This window comes from Hyaloscypha bicolor (genome assembly GCF_002865645.1).
Source record: "Hyaloscypha bicolor E unplaced genomic scaffold K444scaffold_191, whole genome shotgun sequence".
NCBI classification, from domain to species: domain Eukaryota; kingdom Fungi; phylum Ascomycota; class Leotiomycetes; order Helotiales; family Hyaloscyphaceae; genus Hyaloscypha; species Hyaloscypha bicolor.
The window spans coordinates 1,034,836-1,061,785 of record NW_020194693.1 but is presented as its reverse complement, the minus strand read 5'-3'; the positions used below and the strand labels follow the sequence as shown (position 1 = coordinate 1,061,785).

At 39.1% G+C, this 26,950-nt stretch overlaps 5 protein-coding genes across 5 annotated transcripts; all 5 read right to left on the bottom strand.

Annotated features, from left to right (window-relative positions):
- Positions 1-1,654: 1,654 nt before the first annotated feature.
- On the bottom strand, positions 1,655-2,644 carry K444DRAFT_622976 (uncharacterized protein). Its single transcript, XM_024882207.1, has one exon. The coding sequence runs from the start codon at positions 2,208-2,210 to the stop codon at positions 1,896-1,898; it is 315 nt and encodes a 104-aa protein (XP_024726320.1). The 5' UTR covers positions 2,211-2,644; the 3' UTR covers positions 1,655-1,895.
- A 479-nt stretch (positions 2,645-3,123) lies between these two features.
- K444DRAFT_605601 (NAD(P)-binding protein) lies at positions 3,124-4,334 on the bottom strand. Its single transcript, XM_024878865.1, has 2 exons — positions 3,591-4,334; positions 3,124-3,436 (listed from the first exon to the last, which is right to left on the bottom strand). Exons 1-2 carry the CDS (start codon positions 4,159-4,161, stop codon positions 3,288-3,290), a joined length of 720 nt encoding a protein of 239 aa, XP_024726319.1. The 5' UTR covers positions 4,162-4,334; the 3' UTR covers positions 3,124-3,287.
- A 3,018-nt stretch (positions 4,335-7,352) lies between these two features.
- Positions 7,353-8,225, bottom strand: K444DRAFT_638903 (uncharacterized protein; the record flags this gene model as incomplete). Its single annotated transcript, XM_024884316.1, has 3 exons — positions 7,353-7,472; positions 7,539-7,751; positions 7,833-8,225. The coding sequence occupies 3 exons, from the start codon at positions 8,223-8,225 to the stop codon at positions 7,353-7,355; spliced, it is 726 nt and encodes a 241-aa protein (XP_024726318.1).
- A 4,765-nt stretch (positions 8,226-12,990) lies between these two features.
- On the bottom strand, positions 12,991-17,143 carry K444DRAFT_299656 (uncharacterized protein). The gene is made up of 4 exons (XM_024871708.1): positions 16,392-17,143; positions 13,524-16,341; positions 13,370-13,473; positions 12,991-13,319 (listed from the first exon to the last, which is right to left on the bottom strand). The coding sequence occupies exons 1-4, from the start codon at positions 16,802-16,804 to the stop codon at positions 13,298-13,300; spliced, it is 3,357 nt and encodes a 1,118-aa protein (XP_024726317.1). The 5' UTR covers positions 16,805-17,143; the 3' UTR covers positions 12,991-13,297.
- Positions 17,144-17,339: 196 nt separating this feature from the next.
- K444DRAFT_622973 (uncharacterized protein) lies at positions 17,340-19,508 on the bottom strand. Its single transcript, XM_024882206.1, has one exon. The coding sequence runs from the start codon at positions 19,151-19,153 to the stop codon at positions 17,738-17,740; it is 1,416 nt and encodes a 471-aa protein (XP_024726316.1). The 5' UTR covers positions 19,154-19,508; the 3' UTR covers positions 17,340-17,737.
- Between the last annotated feature and the right edge of the window lie 7,442 nt (positions 19,509-26,950).

Here is a 26,950-nt window from a genome sequence, read left to right as displayed (position 1 = left end):
CTGCTAATATTTAAAAATAATTTTAGCATAAGAACCAATAGAAACGATATCGCTATTAATTTAGGTTATTTTTCAGATGAAAACCCCGGGACCAAGAAATGAGTCCAAAGCCTGTTTCAGCCCTTCCATAAGTGGAGGGTTTCCTCGGCTCAGATCACCATTGTCCTAATTTGGAACTCGAAGCCTCTGCGAACTATATTTTGATATTAGTGAACAGCATTTTATTCACGGAAATGTTGGCAAATGAATGAAAAACATTTCCCGAAGGCATCGAGACCTGGGCAAGCTGAACTTCCCTGTCGTACTCGGCGAGGTTGCCAGCACCTTGACTGAACTGCTTTCCGAAGCGACCCCATCACCGCCTAGGGGTACTAACACAGAGGCTCAGAGAACGATCTTCAACAGAACATCTCACAGGATCGAAATGACGAGCGTAAACGCATGGTGTTGTTTATTTCTAAGGCGAAAAGAAAATTATCACACAACCATGCTCTGCGTTCAAGCGGCCATCACTTTATGGGTCACTCAATTATGTAACAGGCTCAATTAGGTGCTTAAATATGCGTAAGTATAAATGTTCCCAGTGTTTAAGGTGCTATAATATTTCGAAGTTGATGGCTTGCTACGCTTCAGACGGACCGTTCGAAGCTTATCAATCGTGTCCGGGTTGGTTCCAAAATGTTGCCTAAGCGTGGCTGTAAACGAAAAGGGGGTCAGGTCGAACAGCAACAGACTCAGATGCATTTGCAGCCCGACGTGGGTCACCGGAGATTGGTGAGCTTTTGTGACTCCCACAGCCAAGCATTAGGGATGGCTTTCTCATGGGGTTGTGTTTCATAGCATGTAACACTAAAGTTTGTGAATCAAATGAGACGCATTGTGAGCTCGGGAAAGGAAAAGAAGTCGAAGCAAAATCTCAAGATTTCCCTCCATCTGTCAAATGCCCGTTGGAAGAGATTTTTTTGTTCTCGAGCTCAAACTAGGGGGCAAGCTACGCATCACATCTGCGAATGCTGTCAATGTTCTTTTTCTGGTCTTTAGGTTTCGCTTGATTCACTAAAGCAGTTGGGCTGCTTTTCGACCTATCTGTGACCCAACTTCCTCGAAATCATGGAGCAAGTCATGGCTCCTCACGCTACTGAACGAAAATATCCGTTCACACTTTGTTGATACCTCCTTCGTATCGAGAAATAATTCGAAGCTCGACACAGCGGTCAACTTGCAACTTATGCCCGGGCTCCTCACCGGCTTCCCGTCAACTGATCTTCTTAACTTCGAGCCAAGAGCAAATTAAGGTTGCAGAGACAGAAACCAAGGCTCGGACGGCAACAGGGTGTCTTCCAGTTGCGAGACAGACAATGCCTTCTTCAACAAAGTGGCCTTGGCATTTACTGCGAGCTGCATGTTGAATATATTTTTCACAAAGCACCTGCCATACAAAATTCTTTTCCAGGTGTGCAAGAACACAATATTTCTACCATATTAAGTTTGACTTTACCACTTTACTGACTGTGCTAGGTCTTACCACCGTACTCGAATAGATACTGGCTTAGAATCCTCTCGAGGCATCGATGGCTACCACATGCCGGCCTCGAACATCATTCAACGGCACAATAGCAGAATCCGGCCCCATCCGCGTGGTCGATTTGGATGTCTTTGGTCTATCAAGACTTTGTGTATATTTTCCTACAATGATCAAGAGGGCAAAATACTTCGCAGATCTCGAACATCCATACCATTCTATTTAGCAGCATAGGGGTCAAAAAACGAAATTGAGTCATCTTATCCATGCAGAGCACAAATTGGAAAATTATAGCCTTCGTGGCACCTCTGTGACTCTCAAGTGCGCCCCCATACCCAGACGTTTCCCCTTCCCCGCCATCTCTCTTACCCCACTATTCCACCGGTTTCCAAACCCTACATCTCTTCAAAACTACATCCGGTCCCCCATACCAATCCTTCGCCGTTTCTTGCCCAACACTAACAAACCCGGCCTTCTCAAGAACCCTCAAGCTCGCAGCATTGTTCTCCAGGGCAGTCGCATCCACGAACACTCTCCCGCTTTCATCCAATTTACTGCCTTGCAATCCCTCAGGATGTATTTTCCAATAAGCACTGAGAAATCCGGAAAGCGCTTCAGTGAGGTACCCTTTGTTCCAGTAGGAAGGAGAGATCTCATAGCCGATGCTAGCAACAGACGTCCTGGCCATGAGCCTTAAGCCTAGGAAGCCGATCACGGTTCCATCTACATTATTGAAAGATGTAGGAGATGGAAGCAACGTGGTCAGGAAATTGAATGTGTTTTCCGGGGCGAAAGTGCGTTGGATCCATTCTTCTGTCACGAAAATAGGGTCGGTGGTGTTGCCTGTACTAGGGAATTGTTAGTTGGAACTCCAGGGGTTGGAGTATTGGGAGTTTATGTAAAAATTGGGGCCATGCTTCCACACTGATACGTCAGGATGCGTGCGGATGAGGTGGATTGCTTCTGTATCGGAGGGAAGAGGGGGCCGGAGGAGGAGGCGCGGGGTTCAGATCGTTTGAGAATATGGAGTGGACATTGTAGGGAAGGGGGTACGATGCCAATTTTCTGCTTTAAAATGATGGAGACAACATATGACTGGGGCGCATTGCTGTTTGTGAGGTTTATTAACAATCTGCCCCAAACGATGTTGAGATACGCTAGAGGAAGAGCACATTTTTATGAGGTACCACGATTTGACGTAGAAGTCTTGGCGAAGCGTTTCAAGTCGCGCCGTCTTACATCCAGGGACAACTCTCTGCCCAGTGGAAGTTTGGTCATGCTACAGGCTTCGATGCCCTATAGTTCTCGGTAGTTTCGGGGCCAATCTACCCCGCACTTGCCGACGTTTCCTTCAAGACCACCCAAAATCCTCGCTCAAAAACAAACAATAACCACTTTTCCAGTGAATTTAAAGAAGTGCGATATATATCAGCCTTGGAAAAGAAGGGTAGTAGGTCTTTATCATAATCTATTCCCGGAATTTTGAGTCGATGTCGTAGAAAATAATCTTTTCTAATTTATGTGGCAGATTTTCGCTCACCCCCAGAACCCCCCACCCTAACACTTCAATAAAAATAAAAATAAAAGGGGGGTGGAATGTAATTAAAATAGGATAATTTCCAAAGCTGACGGTCATTGGAATGGTTCTAATAGGAATTCTGAAGGAAATCAACCTGTGAGGAAACTAAAGTATTAATGTGTTAATGAAAACAAGAGGCATCTCTTCCCTGATTTGACCCAATACTATTGCCTAACTGTTTCCCTCTCACCATCCTTTCTCCGACCCATCATAAACAAAAAATCTCCCTGAATCCGTACTTTTTAAGCCTCTCAAACACTTCAGCATTCCCCCAATACTCTCTTCCTTTTCCAACACTGCCCCAGTGCCTCCCATATCAGTCTTCACCCACCCCGCTGTCATCAAATTAGTATGGATACTTCACGATCTTGAACTGGGAGATCAGCGGACAAGCTCCTGAGACAAACAATCATGCCGTCTCCAGTAAAGCCTCCAGGCTCTGAGCTCTCATAGAAGAAGACAACAAAATACCGTAAGAATAACACTTACGGTCAACACACACAACAACCACACCTTGGCCCTTCAGATTATTTGCTTGATGGATAGTCAACATGTTAAGCGCCGCCTTCGAGATCGAATACGCGGCAGACTCTGCTAGATCCTTAGTCCGAATGTATGCCAGTGAGCCGAGCCCGGATGTCATATTCATGACCACGCTTCCTTTTTGCAAATGGCTCTCGAGAACTTGCACCGTTTTGGCGGGACCCATGACATTGACGTTCATGTGGTTGGATAGAGATTCTGCCGTCAAGGTTAAGCTCGTTTGCCAATGGGTAGCATTGATGCCTGCATTGTTGAGCAGGAAGTCGATTTTCTTCTCTGGTCCTCCGAGGATGGAAGTCACTTGCTTGCTGAAGGCCGCGATAGAGTCTTGTGATCCTGTATCGCATTCGATGATATGGAGAGTTGCGCCATTGGATTTGAGAGATTCTAGAGAGCCGAGATCTCCTGATAGAGATCGTGTTGCTGCCAGAATGGTGTTGGAGGAGTCGGTGCTGAGTTGGCGAAAGAATTCGAGGCCAAGCCCACGATTTGCTCCTGTGATTACAAAGATTGGCATTGCGAACTGTGGAGGATTGCTTTTCGACCTCGGTTTGTTCGACGTTGGAGCGGTGAAAGTATTGTCCCCGGTCAATTGGAATGTGGGCAGGATTAATACCAATTTAATACAATTAATAAACCTTGCCTGCGAACGACGGAACTACATGCGCGACAAAATCCTATATGCGCTACAGATCAGTTTCCTAAGAGGGAGAAAACAACCTTGCATTACCAAAGATTTATTATATACTACCCCCACTTTTGCCAGGACCCCCCTCCTCGGTTAAATGCGGGGGGATAATGGTGACGTTGATTTCTACAGATTTCGGAGTTTAGGGGTTTTAGTTGAACCATAGTATCGCTTAAGTTGAACCATATTATCAAACTCTGCATATGCTCGTTTATTTAGCTGAACCATAGTATCGCTTAAGTTGAACCATATTATCAAACTCTGCATATGCTCGTTTATTTAGCTGAACCATAGTATCGCTTAAGGAAGCGAGACAGCTAGCCGAGCAAATGAATAGGTTTTGTGGCCATTATATTTTAGGCATATGCTTTCCTTATACTCTGCATATGCTCTATAGATTAGGGTTAGTATATGCTAGGCATATGGATTCCATATGCCGAGTATATATTACGGATAGTAATAAAGTAGGGTGATTTCTAGCTTGCTTATATGCTTCTTAGTAGTAAAGTAAAGCATATGCTAAGTATATGGGTTTTATATACCGAGCATATACTTGAGTAATAATAATAATAAAGCAAGATGTATTCTAACTTACTTATATACTGCTTCTTAGTAGTAAAGGTAAAGCATATGCTAAGCATATGGGTTTTATATACCGAGCATATGCTTGATTAATAGTAATAATAAAGCAGGATATATTCTAACTTACTTATATGCTTCTTGGTAATGAGGGTAAAGCATATGCTAGGTATATAGGTTCTATATGCCAAGCATATGCTTGAGTAATAATAATTATAAAGCAAGATATATTCTAACTTACTTATGTATTTCTTAGTAGTAAAGGTTAAGCATATGCTAGGAGTATGCCTGGCGGGCCGTTGGGAGGAAGTCGGGGTTAGAAGGAGGGTGCGAACGAGGACTGGTGTCTATGTATCATTAAAGCTAGTAGATACAGTATGGTTTTTGGTGAGGGAAGTTGAACCATATTATGGAAAATACAAGGGTATTCTCGCTACTGATAATATGGTTCAACTTAAGCGATACTATGGTTCAGCTACTGGCTCCGGAGTTTAAATATTGTGCAATCGCGTTTCTGACATTTGGAATTCTGAAAGGTACAAGTTCTCTATAAATGAATATAAAATTAGGAACACTTGCTCATCGAGCCCCACCTTGCTTTAAACGAAACGCCCCCCTTTTTTGCTTCACTCAGAGCAAAATGAATCAAATCCTTTTTCCCTCTCTGAGAACAATCGGTCCATCGTACTCCTGAACTATTAAAAAAACCCCTTCCGGTTTCAATTTAATTCCCACTTAGACAGTTCGAACTTTAACGGCTCCCTTTTCTCATCCGCCTCTACCGTTGCCACTTGATGGCTCTGGAGCTCCACGGTGCTGGCACCCCTCTCATATGTCAACTCAACCCAAACTCTGACAAGTTTCTCTTTCCTCAGTTCGAGCTTCCTATTTGTATCTTCCAATTCTCTTATTCGACCCGTCACATCTCTGTCCCTTCTTAAAATCCAACGCCGATTACGACCACCATTAGAAGGAGGTTCATCCCGCCTAAGGCAATGAATAAGTGTGATTATTGCAAATTTGTCGCATTTTTGGGCAGGTACGGTGTTGTTCATATTTTCTGTATCTGAATGCGATCGTGGAGAATAAAAAGCGGTTGAGAGGTTGCAAGGCAAACTTTTCTGATGTGAAGATGAACAAGAAATTTCAACCTCGGAAATGGACTGAAGCAAGTCTCCCTGGCTGTGTTAGAAAACCAGTGGCCAGTTAGTTATCTTCATTTTGTTGAAGGGACGATTTAGGCGTCGACTCGGTCCCAAATTGGTCCATGGTCTTGGGTACAGGAGATGAAGTGGCGTTCGCTACATTAAGCGAACCCCTTTTTTTTACAGCGACATCCTTAACAATCGCCAAAATCGCATTTTAAGCGAGAGCCCAAAACGGGTCGGAACACCAAAACTACAAAGCCCACTTCCTACGACATCTTAATAACCACGTCTTCAATTGACTTAACAATAGGCTTAAATTAAAGGAGGCATCAGGGGCTTTCCTTTTAGAAGAGGACTTTTAGGCTAGAGTTATAGTTATTAAGTAATTTAAGGCAGGGCACTTTTACTTGAAACGAGATAATTTTTGGTGTGAAATCTTACTGAAACGCCGGCTATAGCCCCGAATATTATTTAAATAAGATAAGCTTTTACAGAGAGGAAGGGGGCACTTATATTATTTATTTAAGATATAGTACTCTTCTTCTAGAGTTATAGTTATAAAGTTATTAAAGAAAAGGAAGAAAAGTACTCGCGAGGCTCAAAATCTGAGAGGCGAGGCGTGCGCAAGAGGCTAGAAAATCGCGATCTCGCCCGGATCTAAATAACTTGATAAGTATAATTCTCGCTTAAAACTCCTTTTCTAGAGGGAAAGCCCCCGATGCCTCCTTTAATTCTATGTAAGAACTAAGAGTTTTGATTAATAATTAATAGTATAGTCGAGAGAAGTTAATATCGTGGTTTTGCGATTTTGGTGTTCCTCCCCCCTCGCTTACGAATGCGATTTTGGCGATTGTTAAGGATGTCGCTGTAATCATAAAAAACCGACGCGAGTGGGACTACCTCCTGATGGTGTCTCCTCATCAACCACCTGGTCTCTCAGCGACAGAACCTATTGTCATTTCAGATTCGGGCGATGTGACGCCATCAGCATACCGCCGCCTCAAGGAGTGGGCTATTTCGAGCTCGAATTTATGCGAAAATGAATGGGTCCAATTTTCAAATGGGGAATACGATAATCTAGGCGGGGCCTAAGCGCGGTTTATGTTTGACAGGTCTGAGCGTGTCACTATTAAATTAGTGTAGATCCGACAACTAACTACACCACTCTAAATTCATCTTCTGTCATTTACAATCATCGATCTTCGCATCTCGAAGAAATTGTGTCATCATCGCCCTTCACGGGTTCATGGAACCCTTTTCAGACATACTTGTACTTAAACCTAAAGAGTGAGTTCACCCAGACGTAACTGCCGCATTCTCTTTCCCCCGAAGAAGCCTTATTTTGTCGGCGACCTCGAAACCGAGCGTGCCCAATTTTTTGTGGAAACGTTTGGTGGCTCCCTGGTCGCCGCACTGTTCAATGATTTAGTTAGACTCGGAGAATCGATTCTAGGATGTTCGGTATTCTGGAAGACTTACGCTTACATCGACAGTTTTGTGATTGTAAGATACGGAACCCCTTATTCGAAGAATCTCCTCGCCATAAAACTGCACCTGGTCGGCTGCCGAGCTCCATTCCTTTGGCCAGTCGCTCTCCGCGAAAGTGAACTCCGATAAAATTGCACCCCTGAGAACGAGACTTTGGTAGATTTTTTCGCCTATATCCAGTAAATCCCGGTTGAACTTGATGGTCTTGAAGAGTGCTTTTCAGATGGTGCTTAGCTCTCCGAAGGCAATGTAGTCCCAAGCAATTAATGTATCTCCGTAGCTAACCACAACCGAGTTCTCTGCGCTGATTTTGGTTATATTAAATCCCGCTATTTCCATCACCGTCTCCATAAACGCTTGAAAAGTGCCGTTTGTATACGAGGCTTGAGCATATCCTCGCTCACGGGTCGGAATTACACGTTCGATGCCACTTCTATCGTCACAAAGTCGAAGTTTGAGCTGAGGACGGCTTCTGACTCGTGAATCTTGGTGGTGTTCCATGTTGAAGAATCTATCGGCGCAAGCAGTAGAGATGATGGTGTTGGCTAAGTTGTTTTCGTTCCTCTGGGTTAAAGAGGGGATGACGATGCTCGCGCCTGCATCAATTGCAAGTCGCAAACGGGTTTGAATTCTACTCCTGGCATTTTTGACACCACCACAGGCAGAAGTCTTGTTCATGTCGCAATACCTGTGGCAATAGAGCCATAGGCCTTCTGTCTATTTCGTCTCGCCGCAGAGATTATTCAGTGGTTTAAATGCCTCCGCCTTCTTAAAATTTTCTCCCTTGACCTTTGAACTTGGCTGCTTCCGTTGCTTATTATAATATGTGGAGAGATAATTAACGTAGTGATCAGAAGTCTTAGAAAGCCTTCCTATATAGTACAGAGCTATGACGAGAAATAAACTTGCAATGATATATAATTTCGTCGTCAGTGGAACGTATTGGCTACCTTAACTGTTAGTTTGTCAGCAAAGAAAGGGCAGAGAGCTAGGCAAGAAAGACACTACCCAATCGTAATCCATTACTCCCAGAATACAACATCTTCAAACAAGTGTCCAGTATCAGTGGCAATAGATCAGAACGTCGTTCGTTGTGATCATTTTCTGACTTTATGCTTTGGCTGACTTAGCACATACATGAAGATCACTCTACTTGCTTGGTATAGACGAAGCATTCGCAAGCTGGTTTATCGAATTGTCCGGTCAATTTAGCCGTTCCTCCTACTATACCTCCGGCAACTCGCCAATTGACGATGAACCGCAACCCCGTAATCCTTACCCCTATCAATTCCCGAAACGGCCTTAATTATGCAACTAAGACAGGAATGAATGCACTATACGAAGACAGTGGCATAAAGTATCGGGAATACAGGGCACTGGGAGACTTTTAGGCTCTCCAACGTACAGATTAAGGTAATAAACTAGCTGTAAGGCCCTATATTCCCAGGCCCTTCCCCTAACGAGTAAAAGCACCAGAAGCAGCATTTATACCTTCGATAAGGGCTATCACACCTTTTTAGGGCTTCTCGCTTCTTCCATGTATGTACAAGGAGGTCTTCGCTAAGGAAGCCTATGGTAGCTGCTTATTTAGCGTCCGAGCGCTATAGTTACTCTACCAATAGCGCTATAACCCTAGAAGATATACCTATCCCATGCGAATATCTTATAGCGCCTCTGTATGTCGATTTAGGGGGCACTACCTAGAGTTATAAGGGCTTGTAGCGAGCTTCTGCCCCAGTGTATCAAAAAAAAATCAAGGCTAATTAATTATAATTAACTATAGTTAATTATAGTTGATTATGATTTGATTCAGCAAATTTTGACTTGATTTGATTTGATTATGATTATAATTAATTATAATCAACTATAATCATTACGTAATACTAAGAAAACTTGAATTTCTCAAGTAACTTAAAAGATTATTAAATAACTAACGGCTATATTAATAAGATATAAACAAAACTTATAGAATATATATAAGAGTATAAAGCTAGTCTAAATCGGGTATAAAAAACTGGATATCTTTCTTAGAAACCTCTTCTTTATCTTTTTTATCCTTTTTTATTTCTCTCTATTTTGAGGGATATTAAGGTTAATTAAAGATTATTGAGACATTTTCGAATATATCGAGTAAAAATAAGTAAATTTATAGTCGAAAGCTTCTTAATTGGAGCTATAATTATTGAGATATTTATATATAAAGTAAAGGGAGAAGAAAGTAACCTGAGGAAAATCTCTTATTTATATGTAAATCCTCTAGAATATAGAAGATTATTTAATAAGCGTCTAATTAGATATAACCCTCTAATTTTAAAGCGTCTATTTATGAGAGAGCCTATTTTTAGCTAATTTATTTATAATAATAAGATTTATAAGGTGGCGAAGAATTACTAGAAAATCGAGGGATTTTAGCGCCTTCGGCTCGCGCCGCTTCGCTTACCAAGCAGCGCGATACCCGATTTAGTAAGGAGCGCCTTAAGCGATACCGGATACGGACTAGTCTAAGCCTAATTTTAGCCTTATCTCGCTTTCGAACCTCCGAGCGTACGTGCACGCTCACGTGACTAAATAATTAACTATAATCAACTATAGTTGATTATAGTTGATTATGATTTGATTAAGTAGATTTTGACTTGATTTGATTTGATTCAGAGGCTATAATAGTCGGACTTCACGTCACGCTAAAGGGGCAAAGGGAAGGGCCCCTTTAGTCGCGACGTTAAGTCCGACTATTAATCAAATCAAACTAAATCATTTGACACACTGTTCTGCCCTAATTTCGCACCCTGTAGAGCACCAAGGGTCAAAATGCCCTGTATTCCCGATACTTTACGTCGTTGTCTTCGACACCTATCGTCTCTAGAATTCAACGAAAGGTCCCTCTCATTTTCTAACTCGATATGAAATAGTGCTCTGTAGCTTTTTCCAAACTGCAAGACAATTTCTCTCGAGGAAGCAGGAAATGCAAAAATCTGCAGATGAAGAGATATTTGTCTATGGTCGCCTAGGAGAGAAGTTTCGGGGTTCAGGCCTGGGACTCTGGGAGGCACAATTGAACAAAGATGTGCAATGCCCTCTCCGCGGCTCCGCCTAGAAAATACGATGAATCGCCGATGATGCGATGATAGGGTGAGGGTACATTTTCTTTTTTAGCAGGATCGTTCGATCTCTCATATGGACCTTGATTGATTGATTGATTTAGTCATAGAATGCAGAGCCTCCTGAAGTGGCTATAAAGCTGAGCCTAAATCTCCAATATAATATACAAAGGAAAGACCATGGTTTCTTCTGAAATAACGAGGCACTAAGACCTCGTGGCTCTCGTAACTGTCCAGACTTGATCCCCCAGCGAGGCAAGTAGGACAATCGTAGTAAGGGACTCGAATATAATATAGCCGTCCGTATACCTGGTGGAACTACCTGCTTATTATATCAAGAGTATAGAACGGGCTAAGCCTCTTATTCTATCCCCTTAATATAAATCCAAAATAGTATAATATTTGGCCCGTATTACTACTATCTCCATATACAAAGGCCTTATTAAGACGTGCGTTTAACAGGTTTCCGTTAACCAAACCATCCTCTAAGATAAGAGACCCCAAAACAAGCTCGCTTTATACTCTTACCCTCCCATATTTACGACCAGGGGCCCTAGTAGACAATACCGTTGCTGAAGCCGGAGATACGTATCTCCTCAAAAGAGGCCCTCGTATCTATCCCTTAACTAGCTTCTCTCTTGTCTTAAGCGTATAGAGTAATTAATTACAGGCTTATTCTGCCCATAAATACGTCTTTCCTTTACTGGGCCTTATACCTCGCTTTCCCGAGCCTTGTATATTCAACGTATATATATATATCGAGGGAAGTCTACTAGACCTTCCCTATTAATCGGTGGTTTGTTTATATAAATCGAGTATCGTGGATTCGGCGATCGAGAGAGGAAAGGATAATCGTGGGCGCGCTCTCACTAGCGTATCGATATTATCGTTGATCGTGATCGTGGTCTCTGGCAGAAGACTTGTCGTGATCGTTCTGGTGTTGTTAATCGTAGTGTCAATGGAGCGGTGGACGAGGTCGCTCACAGGGGCGCGTATAATCGATCGTAACTCAATCTTAGCCCTCTAGATACTATCTCGATAATAGTACTAAAGGTTTCCAGCTTGCACCACGCGGAGGTATTGAGTCGTCGCAAGCCCTCATATGGACCTTGAACTTACGTTAAGGCACAATTAAGTTACTTTGTTGGCCAGAATGCTATTTTTCTATTCCGAATTTATCTTTGACATTTGTACATATCAGCAAGATAGTATTCTAAATCTATATGCTTCATGTAAATGCACCGTTCAAACCCTCCAAACTTTTATATAACTTCAGATACCCCATTGAATAACCAGATATCTACACATTTATCCATATGCAAAACAATAATAACATAAATCCCAGAATTTAAACGCCAAACTTTTTTTTCCCTCGCCTGAACTCCAAACATAACACATTTGAGGAAAATCCCTCACCGAGCAGATACACATGTCATATATATGCATACATATAACAAAAGATTTTCGCAACCAACGCCATGGTCATATCACAACTTCTCCATCGACACTTCCCTATAATATTCTCCCGTTTCACGATCACGAAAACAGGCATTATCTTGACAGAACTTATGCCTCTTGTCTTGTCGTTTCTTTAATTGACCTCTGGACAATTTTCTATCTGCGTAATTGGCTTCCCACGCCGGTGCGGGAATAGTCGTCCGAGTAGGTGCAGGCAAGAGAACCCGTGGTGGCGGCTGCTGGAGTAAATTATCGTGGATGACAGTTGGTGTAGGTACAGGCAAGAAAATCCGTGGTGGCGGCTGCTGGAGTAAATTATCGTGGATGACAGTTGGTGTAGGTGAGTGTGGGACAAGGGGCAGCAAAGACGTCGGCGAAAACGGACGTGCTTCTTCGCCATTGCTGCGTGAAGATCGAAGATCTCTATGTGGAGATGGTGAATAATTGAGCTCGGTACTGGGAAGCAACAGGTATTAGTAGCCTAATTTGTGAGTGGATGAGTAACAAGCTTACATTGGTGATCTTTGACGATCCCCAATAACGGTCCGGGCTTCTGAACCATTTTCAGAATGCTCGTCATAATCCGCCTCTGTTTGTCCCTCCAACAACATATTCTCCGATTCCTTTGCTAACTTTTCCCCTCGTAATTTCAAGGTTTGAGATTGGGACAAAGGCGGTGGTGTTTGGGAAGCTGCCGTGTATGTGGGAGGAATCAAAATTCTCAAAGCTACCATGATATTGAGAACAGCTCTGCATTGAGCAGTAAAATCACGGTCATATTTTGGGCGTGGCTGCACCAACTGGATAATCCTGCCGCCAAGTCTCCTCGTCGCTTTCTCCCTCCTGCAGAGTTTCGAAAGTATGATGATACTAGCGTTGTCGAAAAGAGCGTGCACATCATCGTAAGGAAGCGATGTACCTTGAACGACAGATAATTTCCACTGATACCAGTATCGGAGGCATTCTTGCATCTGTGTGCGTCGATGCTCACTTTTGTGCTTCAAATGTAACATAGAAACCAACAAAGTATCGAGAGCGTCATCTGGCTCATTGTGTAGCCGTTCGTGTTTCTTCTGATACTTGCCTTTGTGGGTTTCGAGTACCGCAAGGAGCTTGTGGTAGGCATTTTTGACTGAAGCGGATTCGTCGTCCATTTCAGCAGTAGATTCTAGAAATGGTGTCCGAGGGTAGGTGTCAAGTTTGTGAAGATTGCCTTCTGCTGTCACATTAGTATCTTGCCAGACCTCGATCATGACTTCCGCTTCCTTTATGATGGCCGTGAGTTCCATGTTGTTTCTGAACGAGCTATTCTCAGCTGAATGTTGAAGATTTTTAAGGGCTTGGATAAAGTTGGGGACTTCATCTGGGCCCTGAGCCGCCTGTTAGCAAATAATAATGACTTGCTAGGATTTTCACTTACAATTATAAGATCATTCAATTTTTCCACCTGAACAAACTCTTCCCAGCGCGGTGCCCCAACGTCCGTCCGGATCATGTCATCTTCGAGAAAATGCTGAACAACGACGGATTGGTACGTTTCGATTTGAATCGAAGAGGTAATGTCCATATCAAATCTTGAAGGACTCTGCTCATAATGTACTCGGAAGCTGTCAAATGGTTGCATACGCTCGGGGACCTCGTCAAAGATGCCCCTGAAATCGTTTCGACGAAGGGCGCGAGAGACACGAGGAGGAATCGAAAGGGGCTCGTAGCGGCCGTGTTCCTGCTTGTCGGGCAAGAAAATAACGTGCTGCATCGTGCAAGGTCGAGATTGCATTTGAGTGTTCCAAGAACGCACGCCTAACCAATGCCAGAAGTTCTCGTCCAGAAAGGTCCTTTCAGAATCTTTGAGTTGCCCTGCTATTACTTCTCGACGTCCGTTATACCCGCAAATGCCAACTTTGCACATATGCGACAGTTCGAAGGAACCATTCGGGAAAAGAATTACGCACTTTTTGTACAACTCTCGAGCCTTCTGGAAAAGTTCAAGGACATCCTGCGACTGGCCACTCAGTGATTCTGCGCTATCATCGCCGTCGATCAGTAATGCGTTCCAGTTCACCATCACATGAGCAATGTTTTGAAACTCAGGCGACTCTTCCCTTCGCTTCTGTCTTCCACTAAATGCCATACGCAGATGTAGTTGAGAGTCATCAAAAGACAAGTAGGTTTGGGGCAATTCGGGTGCCCAACTAATGAAGTCTTCCTCCCCATCTCTTGGTCTATCGGATGTCGATATGACCGCAGGTAAAGCGTTCACCACAAGAAGTGGTTCATTACGTTTGATCCCGTTGCCTGTATTTGATTTAACCAACCATTTGTTGATTTCAACAAGAGTCTTTGCATTTTGAAACCACGAGAAGGCGTTGCTTCGACGATAAGTTGGAGAGCCGAAGAACGAAGACGGTGTTCTGCCCTCCAAAAGTGTTTGGATGATTCTGCGATCTCCATAACGACGAGCAGAACGGTAACTAAGAAGTTTTGTTGCTTCTCTTGCGGGTACGTGCCGAGGGGCCAAATGAGCATAGTCCAAGGCTCTAGGCTTCTTCCAGGGAAGCAGATGGCGAAGCGTCAAACCTAAGATTGCTAGATCAAGTCGCGCATGCCGACAGACGACCTTCAATACTGACGCTAGAGATAGAACTTTGTTTCTGGCAAACAACAACTGGAGGTTCTGTTTCCCGCGAATGCCCTCCAACAACGGCCAAGCTCGCATGTTCCAGTCACTGACAATAAATCTTGCCACAATCAGCTCCAAAAGCCTTACGTTGGGGTTTTGGGCGGGTAGGTCTATCGCCTTTGAGTCTAGCTTGTCCAGATCTAAATCCCCGGGGATGTCTATGTCCATGAGATCTTTGTCGCAGATCACTACCGCCTTACTGGTCGAGAATATGTCATTGATCTCGTCGATGATTTTCTTCCTTACGGGCTGATGCTCCTCCTCTCCAGGAATGCAGGAATTATCGATCCAGTAGGATTTTCCTCCAAGTTCTGTTGAGATTGCTGCACACTGCTCATGCCAACAACGCGGAATTCCATCGTCAGGACTGCCCTCTCGACCGTGAGCGGTGACGTGGGAAAAGGCTATAGTGCTGGAGGTAACAGCCGTGTAGCAGAGCTTGTTGCTTTGGAGCGCCAAGCATACAGCCCTTGAATTTAGCGCAATATATGCAAGCTCTTCGTCTACGCATTCAATTTCCACATCAGCTGAGGTATCGTCCTCGTGAGCAGTCCTGCCGACGGCATGCCACGATTCCCGGTCCCATGTGATTCTAGCGCACGTTTGTGAAGCGCAAGCTGTGATATGCTGCCCTCGAGGAGGGTTCTCGGCCCTGTTACAAAAATGTGGCGAGGATCCATGGCATGAGGAATGGTCGATGCACCTTCCGAATGTAGTCGCAGATTGTCGGTATACCTCAAGAAAGTAACGGAAGTCTTGAGGAACGAGCGCGGAGTCGTTTCGAAGTACCAACCATGCCCAATTACAGATGTCGTCGGGCTTGTCCCCTTCAAGATCAATCTTCTCCACACCCTTGAAGAGATTCACCGCCTGTAGGCGTAAAAGCCGGGCTTGACTAGTTGGGTTGAATCCTCTTCTCAAGTTGCCGTCTAGTAGGCTATGAAGGTGCAGCATTGTTGCGCGCTGCCACGAGCTCCACAAGAAGGTGATCACAACTAGCCAATAATTCTCATCTTGTTTAGGGGAAGATAGCAGATGCTTGAGTGCCTCGTTGATGAGATGTGCCGAAGCGTTGATGTAGGGTAGGATGTTGGGCTTGATTTCAATTTCGGATCTCAAAGTTTTGAGCGAGGCAAGACGGACTTCTCGCGTGGCAGGGACCCGAACGATGTCAAGTTTGCTCCATTCCGAAACGCTTGTAAGATTCCCGAGCCTGGGTCGCGAAGAACCTATTCGTGACAACATATCGCTGGGAAGCTGTCGAGGATGAACGGGAAGTCTCTTCAGGAGACTATCGATCTCACCTACGTAGTCATTTCTTTCTGAGCGAGGAAGTGGGTCGTGCTTGGTTTTACTATCGAGAGCGACTGGCATGAGCATGGTGTAGGCTTTGTCTAGCTCTTCAAAGTAGAAATTATGTCCTATCAGGCTTTGGTGATCTGAGTTGAGGCTCGTGGGAGATATGAATCCCGATGCATCGCTCCCGCGGCGTTGAGTTACAGCAGACACGGCTCTGTATAGTGACCGACAGCCATCCTCGATTGCAGTCTTGAGTCCTCTGTAGTTTTGGTCAGTGTTCGATTAACCGAAGCAGAACTGAAGACTGACAAAGGAAATTCGTTCTTTTTGAGCTCCTCCTTGAAGTCAATAAGACATGGCCGGAAGGTCTTCGTCACCCCATGTCCGTACTTTCCCGACAAGCTAGAATCACTTGTCACGCCGGAGCTGTCACTCTTGACACTGGCATCATCTCTGGTCTGACTCCAAGACATGGCCATACTATTGTCCACTTCCGAGGCATCCCTCATGGTGCTCCATCCCATCTTGCTCTTTACCAGCCTCTCGAGTTCATCCAGTAAATCGACACTTTGGGACCGTGCAGACGAAATGTTGGAGCTTGTGGATGATGATGAGTAGGCATGGCTTGCGGGAAGCTGAGGTGGGGATGTGAGACTGTGCCCAGGTGAGCGTTGCGGCGATAACAGCCTTGGAGATCGTAAAGACTGGGGCGACCTGGACATATCTGGGGAGTTTGGGGTACTTCGTCTCGTTTCGAAGTCAGGCCAATGAGTTGGCAACCTTGTCGCGGCTCCAAAAATATATTTCGAGCGTGATTTTGAAACCTTTAGAATTCAATTCAGGCAGCATGAGGTTCTGGGGGCTCTAAATAGTGCACTGTGATTGATTGGCGATTGGGATTGCTGCGAAAACATTACGACAGATGCCCGCACTCGAAAGATAGCGAATTCTGACCGGGTCGAGTAAAAAAAGAAAAGATACGTTTAATTCAAACAGGTAGAAGACTTCGTCCGGTATCTGGCAAGAGCCTCGGCAGTGACTCAGTGCCACGCCAGCACCGCACTGACTCGAGCAGTTAACCTTAAACATGGGCTGCAGCAAATTGCGGTCACGGTAAGCAGCGCACTAGGTTAACCTATCCAATAGGCTGCTGTAAAGGGATACGGAGTAGATTACGTAGAACCCTGGCAAGGGGCACGGGGCAGACTGCGAATTGATCCGCAACGAGAGGTGCGAAATTGTATTTTGGGGCGTTTCAGCCCCATCTGATATTGAATCAACCCTACTCCCGCCGCCCCCCCCCTAATAAATGTAATAGTGGGTCCCCCAAAACCAGCCTGGCACGGTCCAGTTGCCATACCAAAAAAAAACCCCTGCACTTTGACCCGCTGTTACATTCAATTAGGGGGGGTACAAAAAGCCCCAAGGAAAGCCTGGCCTCGGCGAGCAGGGATGGGCATCCCCTGCCGAGTTCAGGCATACTTTTCGGATTCAACAGCAAAAACAACAGCAAAAGAAGAAGAAAAAAGAAGAAGAAAAGGCCGACTGAGGCTGAGACTGAGGCTGAGACTGAGACAGCGACCTGCCCGTCACCACCGCGAGACTCTGGAGGTAACATAAAATGAAACGAGTGCATTCATGTGATCGGAACACCATTATGCATCTTCCATGCCTGCGACAGCTCTCTTTATGATCTCAACAGCGGTTTCAACTTGTGCTTTCTGCTGACAGATTTGCGCCTCGTCGGAAGGCGTCAGTAATGTCTCGCCGGTGATTTGTGGCGTTGTGGCAGAGTGCCCAAGACGCTCTAAAAGGGTATCTCGCCTGAGACTGGGGACAATGATACTGTCCATCCACTGCCTGCTCCGGGCTCCGCTGAAGCTGTGAATGGCACAAATCATTTGGGTTCGCCGTCCAAAATGAAAAGTCCTTGCCTCTACGCCAATTCCGTGTTTGTTCATCCAGTGCTTGGCAAGATGGCGATCTTCGAATTCCCACTCCGCGAACCAGGAAACAAGCATCATCAGCACCATTACAGCACCGTCCCAGCCTCGATGCGCTGCAGCGAAGGCCATTGCGATAACTTGCAGAATATGCGCGAGCTGGAAATAGTTGGCCAGTAAGGCGCTCCTCGGCTCAACACGAACCATATCTTTGTTCAAGAGGTGGTCCACCACTCCCCGATCACCAATGTACAAGTACCAGACACTTGCATTTCTATGCGCTGCTACCAGCATACACGCGTCGTGCTTTTCATTGTTCTCAAGGAAACTCAGTGGCTTCTGGATATTCGTAAAGCGACAAGCAATCTTGGAAAGAACGCCGATGAGTAATGCTGCCATGGTGGCATAGAGCTGGCAAAACGCCATAACTGCGGCACACCCTAGGAGGGCAAGATATGCAAGATTCTGGACATGGACCGACTCAATGGCCTTGCAGTACCAGCTTATATTTGGCTGTCTCCTGCTGACCTGGAGCACATGAAGCTCTTGCCCTCGATAAAATACTGGGCTAGTAACTTTCTCGACCATGGAACTTGAAATAGACCCTTCCTTCTCCGGCCGAGATGACTGGAATGATCCCCGAGACGCGTTGGTGGCGATCGTTGTTCCTTCCACGTCTCTTACCATAGAGCCTTCTACAACCTGGCGACTTGCATTGCCAGATGCGGACGTCTGGATTTTCTCGCGGCGTCGCGACTCCTGAATTGCGTAGGATGCGATGATGGTACCAGCTGCACCATTCGCGCAAGGGAAGGTGCTACCCCAGTTGACGTCCCAGACTTCTTGTGTTCCGAGCGAGTCCACTCTGTCGAAGAACTGCGGACCCTCTTTCAGAAGTGTTGCTATGTTTTTGAAGACTCCGAGCCGGGGGAACATGGAGACAGACAACCTGTGTGTCAAGGCTGCAGCTCCAACCAGTTGGAACGCATATCGAGGGCTGGCGAGGTGGCAAGCGAGTGGGATGATGCCTGCGAATTGAGAAAGTAAATCGGGAGTGGAGGCAACGTCCATCTCTATCATGGATCGAAAAATGATGCTTCTCATCTTGACGCAAAGGGCTGCAACCATGTTAAGGAGATTCTGAATCGGCAAAGGGAGTAGCATCGTTGTATAAGTGCTAGACTTTGCATTGGGTAGGAATGGGGTAACACAAGGCTGGAATGCGACTTCGACCGTTGCTTAAGTACTTGAAGTTGGATGGGAGGAACGGCCAAAGGTGGTGCAGATGTCGGGCTATTGGTCTTGGGAAAATCGATGTGCAGATGTAAGGGGTGATGTTTGGACGCCACCTGCAACATTCGGCGACGTCGCGCAGACCCCAACTCAATCAGACTCTGTCCTTGGTCTGGTAAGCCGACAACAAGGCAGATGTTGAGACCGCACATGATGGTTCAAATGTACTCGGTGATCATTTTGCCGCCTTCTATTCGTTAGCGCAATACGCAGTGCGTTGCATTGCGTTGCGTTGCAGGCATCCTCACCGCTCTGTGTTGACTCTTCGGAAGGCTCTTGAGAGTCGCTGAAAGATGTTTTGCTTCCGCATTTACTTCCGCAGAGTGGGGAGAAGACAGCTCGCCATTTGTGAGCAGTATCTTATGACAGTAGGCGCCTCGTAGAACTGGGCAGTCCAGATCTAGCCTCCTAACAAACTGCCCGTCCATCATGGATTATCCCACCCATACAGTTTTCTTGAGAACCGCCATTCGAGCTGTCCTTACTAACGTAAGGGCCTGTCCTGCCAATCTCATATGCGCCATTATCCGTTGCGCTGCTCCAGGGATGAAGTTCGCTTAAATCAAGGAAATATATTAAAAATCCCACTTTTCCAACTCCTATTAATCCCTAGTATGTTAACAAATTTTGAAGTAAACATACTATATATAGTATAGAAGGTTGTCTAATAGTTTATTAGAGCAATGATATTCGATATTCGTTATTTCTTTATAGAAGGTTATTTGAGTTCAAATTTAGTGTCACGTGCAAGTGTCACGTGACCTTACATTCGCTTATTTTACCGAGCACCCGAGCCTTCAGCTCCAGATTATCTCAATTATATTACATACACCCGCATTTACTACAACATTTAGTACGAAAATCGTAAGCGAACTTGCCCCTGGTGGCAGCACAATGAATATGTCATATAGCAGTCTAAAGCTTCGATTATTAATCTTCCCACGGCTATTACAAGTCTTATATATAAAGGCTTTATTTAAAATGACATAAAACTAATGTCACGTGTGTGAGGTCACGTGACTACAGTCCAGCCATTTAATCGTAATTAGGCGTATTCACCTGTGGTAAATACTGTGGTCTTTTGGCCCAGTGAACTGTGGTGCGAGCCTAATTCTCACATGTTATAACTGTCACGAAACCGGGCTCTGGGCTTGGAAAGCAGGCAGAGTGGCTCTTAATCCGAGGATTCTAAACTAAGGAGGGAAGCTCGTAAGTACAGGAGCTTTGGTGTTCTAAATACTAGCCAGCCGCATGCGTTATCGCGATCACGTGACGCTAAATTTACTAGTGAAGCGGTAGAGTGTAACAATAACTAAGATATAAATCGCTCTTTTAATATAATTTTTAAAGCTAGTTGCGACTAGTTTTTAATTAAAGTAAGCCCTATATTTACTTTTGTCGCAGTGAGAATCACTGAATTGGGGCTAGTGTGATTACTCTGCTTAGTCAGGATCTGTATACTTATTTCCTAAAGCTTTACACTTTACTCAAGCTCTTTTCTAGTTAGTTCAATTAACTCTTTTACTATTTAATACAACTTCCTACTCTGCGATCTTTATATATATTAACTTTATATCACAAATAGCAAGGAATAGTAATTTGTATAAATAGTTATCTAATTAGAAGAAGCTCTAAAGGAAGCCTCTGAATCTAGCTAAATAAAAGGGGCCGCTAAGTAAGTAAAGCTAAGCTCCCTAGTACCCGTATCTATATAATACTTTATAATATTTTATTTATAATATAAATTCTTTATAACTTTAAAAAAGAAAAGCACATAATTTAAATTTTATCTTAATTTAAACCTCTTTATTTAATTATTTTTATTATAATATTAAGATTATTTTCTTTATAATTATTATTTTTACTTATATAATACTCTAATTTTTAAAATTCTTTCTTTGAAATATATATGCCTTATATATACTCTTAAAATACTTTAATTATAACTTTAACTTTATTATTAAATTAAATTCCTCGAGCTTTAGATTCTTTTAAAATTATAAACTTGGTATTAAATTTCCACGTTATTTATTATATCTCACTCATTTTCCTACTACTCTCATTTAGTATTAAGCTTAAGATAACCTTAACTAACTCTGCCTCCTAATTAAATATACTTACTAACCTGAAATACTTAGCCTTTAAATCTTGTTTACCTCCTCTCTCTAAGCTAGTATAGGCTCTAATAAATTATTAATCGGGATTATTAATTAGTAATTATTATTAGCTAAGTAATTAATAAATAATTAATATTAATAATTATTATTAATAAAAGTGGGCCCAGTTATTAAACGAGCCCTATTATAGCTTTCTAGTTTAATTATAAACTAATTAGTATTAAGATTAATATAAAAGTATACTGTTATTACTATATTATTAGACTTTTTAACTTTTTATTTAATAGTCTATTATATAATATAGACTAGCTAGTATTTAATCTAGTTATTAATAATTCTATTAATAAAAGTGGGCCCAGCTATTAAACGAGCCCTATTAAGGCTTTCTAGTTTAATTATAAACTAATTAGTATTAAGATTAATATAAAAGTATACTATTATTACTATATTATTAGACTTTTTAACTTTTTATTTAATAGTCTATTATATAATATAGACTAGCTAGTATTTAATCTAGTTATTAATAATTCCATTAATAAAAGTAGGCCTAGCTAGCTATTAAGCAAGCCCTATTACCTTAATAATTATTAATAAAAGTAAGCTTAGTTAGCTAGTAAATTCTATTATATAAATATCTCGCTTTCTAGTTTAATTATAAACTAATTAGTATTAAGATTAGTATAAAAGTAGACTATTATTACTATACTATTAGACTTTTTAACTTTCTATTTAATAGTCTATTATATAATATAAACTAGCTAGTATTTAATCTAGTTATTAATAATTCCATTAATAAAAATAGGCCTAGCTAGCTATTAAGCAAGCCCTATTACCTTAATAATTATTAATAAAAGTAGGCCTAGCTAGCTATTAAGTAAGTCCTATTATATAAATATCTCGCTTTCTAATTTAATTATAAACTAATTAGTATAAAGATTAATATAAAAGTAGACTATTATAAATATACTATTATACTTTCTATTTAATAGTCTATTATATAATATAGACTAGCTAGTATTTAATATATAATACTAAGATTTATATTACTATTTCTTCTAAAAAAGATTAAAATTTTTATATTTTCTTTTATTTTTTCTTTAATATATAATAGTATTTTATCTTCTATTATTTAAATATAGCTTCTAAATCTGCCTTATTAATCTATTAAGCCTTTACTAATATAGATTTAACTTAATTCAAATCTGATTTTAAACGGGAAGAATTTATAAAAGCTATTTAGGCTTATACTTATCTCGAGTATCTAGATATAGGAGAATTACCTAAATACTACTATTATCTTTCTTATAAAAAATAAAATCTATTAAATATTTATTTAACTTTAGTCTTTACTAATTAATATAATTATCTCAAGTTAATATATAATATTACTATTAAAAGTAAATTAGAAATTAGTTTATTTTAATTAAAAGTAATTAACTAGCTATAATAGCTTTATTTATAAATAGAGTTATCTAGCTAAATAACTAAAATTAATATATATATCTTTTAATAATACCTTAATTAAGTAGTAATTTATAAAGCTTTAATTTTATTAATTATTATCTATAATCTATCTTTTTAAATAATTAAATAGCTCGAATTTTATATCTTTTATTAAATACTTAATCTAGAATCTTAGTATTTTCTTTCTATAACTTACTTTTATATAAGAAAAAAGCTTAGGAAATACTAGATTAGCTTAAAAGATATTATATAATAAAAACTCTAGTTTATAGTTTCAAGTATTTATTTTACTTTTAATATCTAGACTTCTTTATAAGAATATTTTCTTTTAGATATTATTATATATTTTATTAAATAATAAGATAAGAATTATATAAAGGCCCTTCTAGCTCTTTATATAGTACTAGGATATTTAGGAGAAAACTAATTTATAGTTTTATAACCTATACTTTAAAACTATAGTATTATTAAATAACTTAAAGCTATTATTAGTAATAATACTAGTATAAATAATATATTATATCGAGCTATTTAGGCTTATTTATTAAGGGAAAAAGAATTAGAATAAGATACTTTATAATAGTAAGTTTATTATTTAAGATATATTATTAATCTTTTTATATAAGCCTTTTTATTTTATAATATTTTTATAAATAAAGAATTAGAGGCACTTAATAAGTAAGAAAACTTGAGAGATTTAGAAGCCTTATTAAGTAATAAGGAAAAACAAATAAAATTTCGACTTTTAGGACTATTAGGCTAGCTTTATAATATTATTATATATATTTATTACTTTCCTAGTCGGATTACTAGATTTAAAGCTCTTATTAGAAGAATAATTCCTTTTAATAATTAAATATAATAGAATAGCTAGTATATAATACTTAATATTATTCTTTAGTAATATACTTATTTTAATACCTATTATAAGAAGTATCTTATAGATCTGAAATTAGATTATCTTAGTTCAGAAAACTAGAAAAGGCTTTAGATAATTTCTATTTTTTTTAAACTATTCTATAGAGCTATTCTTAAGACTTAAGGAAATACTATAACTATTAATTAGGTACTTTTTATAATAGATATTTTAATTCGAATATTTAATAAATTACTAATAAGTAATAATTTTTATACTAATTTTTATACTAATCTTTATATTAATCTTTATACTAATCTTTATACTAATCTTTATTACTTGAATTAATAATACTAACTATAATATAATAGAATATATATATAAATAATAAAGACTTTTATACTCGAATCCGGAAAGAATAAGAAATCTTTAATATATATTACTATAAGTCTAATAATATATCTCTTTATACTATTATTCTTATACTTTATTCGAATTACTATATAAAGTATATTAGAACTAATTAGGAGAAAAGATAGGTTTAGCCTACCTTAACTAAAGTTAAAAAGCTTTAGGAGAAATATTAAGATTAGATATCTACCCCTAATAATTTAGTACTAGTTAAGGAAATTAAATAGCTAATAGAGAGAGAACTAGATAATTTTAATAAGATTATTTAGATATTAGGGAAATATATATAGCTAGTAAATTAAGACAAATATAAGAATTATTATTAGAAAGAGCTATATAATATTAGGGACTTATTTATACTTTAATAATAGTATTAAGATATATAAAGAAAGTACTAACTAAAGCTCTTATTTATAATAATTAATATTTTCTTAATTTTAGTAATAAGTACTAAAGTAAAATAAATCTTTTTAGGTACTTATTATATAGTATTATAAAATAGGACCCAAATAATAGCTAAGATTTTAGAAATAATAGAATACTTAAAATATTAGAAAAGAAGTAGAATTTTAAGTATTTTTATTAATACTAGTAAGAAATAGTAAGATTAGTATAAAAATTAGTATAATTGCAATTATTTTCTTTATAATTTATAATTACTAGTATTTTAAAGACCTAATATCTAGCTAATTACTACTTTTATTAAAGAAGTTTCTTAAATATTATTAAGTAGCTATAGTATTTTCTATAACTCATAACTTAGAGTTAGATAAGAAGATATATTAGTATAAGCTATTTTTTAGCTTCTTTCTAATATATATTAGTAGTATTACTACTTTATAGCCTTTTCGAGATTTAGTAGAGAAATAAAAGCTAGTAGTATTTAACTTAGTCTCGGATTCTGGCTACTAAATAATAGAACTAGAAAAGTTAATTCATTTATTATTTCCCTATATCTAACTAGCTAAGTTTCTCTAAATAGCCTTTTTGCCTAGTATAAAGAATTTAGTAAGACTAATAAGTATAATATAATTATTATATAATAATTAGTAATTAATATAAAAATAAGTAAAATTCATACTTACTATATAATAATCTAATCTTATAGAATAAGAATCTTTTTTTCTTTTATTAAGTTTCCTATTATACTATAAACTTAATATACTTATATTTCTATTTTAGTTAGTTTTATACTAATTTTTATACTAATCTAAAAAGAGGTTATATACCTTAGCTAAAGCTCTTTATATACTATTAGCCTTTTCTTTTATTTTATTTTCTAAAACTTACTTAATCTTTTTCTCTTAATTAAGCTTTTTCTTAGTTTTCTATATTTCCTTAAATTATATATTATTCTCGGAATTATATTTAATGTTTTCTTATACCGGGTTACTATTATCCTAAGCTATATATAAGCTATTATACTTACTATAGCCAAGTAATTATTTAACTACTTTCTAATTCTTTTTTTATTATTCTCTAAAGCCAGATTAATATAAAGATTAGTATAGAAATATTCTGAAAATACTTTCTTAATTTAATACTTATAGTAAACTTCTATACTATTTCCTATTATCTTAATAATAAAGTACTTTTATATATTACTAAGCTTATTATCTTATATTTTACTACTATAATTATATCTTAATTTATTACTTTTACTTTCTTAATCTTAATATAAATAGGGTTTTTTATAAAAGCTTTATTATACTTATATATTTTTATAGTATTTGGGTTTTAAAATAGATTCGTTAGTACTTTTCTCTTATAAGTAATAGTATAAATAGATCTAATAAAAGAAGCTAGTTAAGATACTATATTAATATAGCTATTATCTTATAATATTATAATTAGTATAAAGATTAATATAATATAAGTATAGACTTACTTTAGGCTCTAGAAATAATTTAATAATAATTACTAATATTTTATAATTACTAATATATTTAATATACTAATTATAGTTTATTATTATAGAATATACTATAAGAATAATCTATATAGAGATTAGTAAATTAATTAGTATATTAGAATACTAACTTATAGGTTATAATATAGAGTTATATAGTAATATAATTAAGTAATTAAGAAGAGATTAAAAAGTAAGTAAGGTAAAGTAAAATAAAATTAACTTTATAATATAAAATAATTTACTTTTAAGATATATGAATTTTTTTTAAGCTATTACCTTATTCTTTTCTATTATTTTACTTTAGCTAATACCTTTCTTTTAATTATACTACTTTAATCTCTTAATTAATCCCTTAATTAACTTCTTCTATAATATATTTCTTAATTTATATTAATTACTATACTAATTAAGATATAGTAATTATAATCTCTAATTAATTATTTAACTATAGTATGAATTAAGTAAACTAATAGCAAGTATATTACTTCTAGGAAGGCTTTTATAAGCAAGGCTCTAAGAAAGATACTTGGCAGAAAAGATTATATTCCTGCTATTATATAAAAGAAGAGAAAATATAGGTTTAGACCTAGTAGTTAGTTAATTAGTAAAAATATTAGTATATCTACTAACTGGATTTATAGCCAAGGCCCTTTAAGAAATTAGAAAATATTAGAGAAGTACTAATTTATTAATTCCAAAGGTACTATTTTATTAATTAGTAAAGGAGATTTTGGCTCAGGAAAATAAATAAAATATATATATCCAAGCTTTAGCTTTATATACTTTATAAGAGTCTGCAGAGGCGCTTCTTATTATGGAGTTTAAATATAAGTTATTTTTCTTAATTATACTAATTTTTATACTAATCTAAT

Bases quoted from the DNA above. Each gene is read 5' to 3' on its own strand.
- K444DRAFT_622976 (XM_024882207.1), bottom strand. From the start codon at position 2,210: ATGGCCAGGACGTCTGTTGCTAGCATCGGCTATGAGATCTCTCCTTCC.
- K444DRAFT_605601 (XM_024878865.1), bottom strand. From the start codon at position 4,161: ATGCCAATCTTTGTAATCACAGGAGCAAATCGTGGGCTTGGCCTCGAA. The intron at 3,437-3,590 runs GTAAGTGTTATT...ATTTGATGACAG, and splicing joins GGTTGTTGTGTGTGTTGACC to CGGGGTGGGTGAAGACTGAT.
- K444DRAFT_299656 (XM_024871708.1), bottom strand. From the start codon at position 16,804: ATGTCCAGGTCGCCCCAGTCTTTACGATCTCCAAGGCTGTTATCGCCG. The intron at 16,342-16,391 runs GTCAGTCTTCAG...CCAAAACTACAG, and splicing joins AAAAAGAACGAATTTCCTTT to AGGACTCAAGACTGCAATCG. The intron at 13,320-13,369 runs GGAAGCGGAAGT...ATGTGACAGCAG, and splicing joins GAACTCACGGCCATCATAAA to AAGGCAATCTTCACAAACTT.
- K444DRAFT_622973 (XM_024882206.1), bottom strand. From the start codon at position 19,153: ATGGTTGCAGCCCTTTGCGTCAAGATGAGAAGCATCATTTTTCGATCC.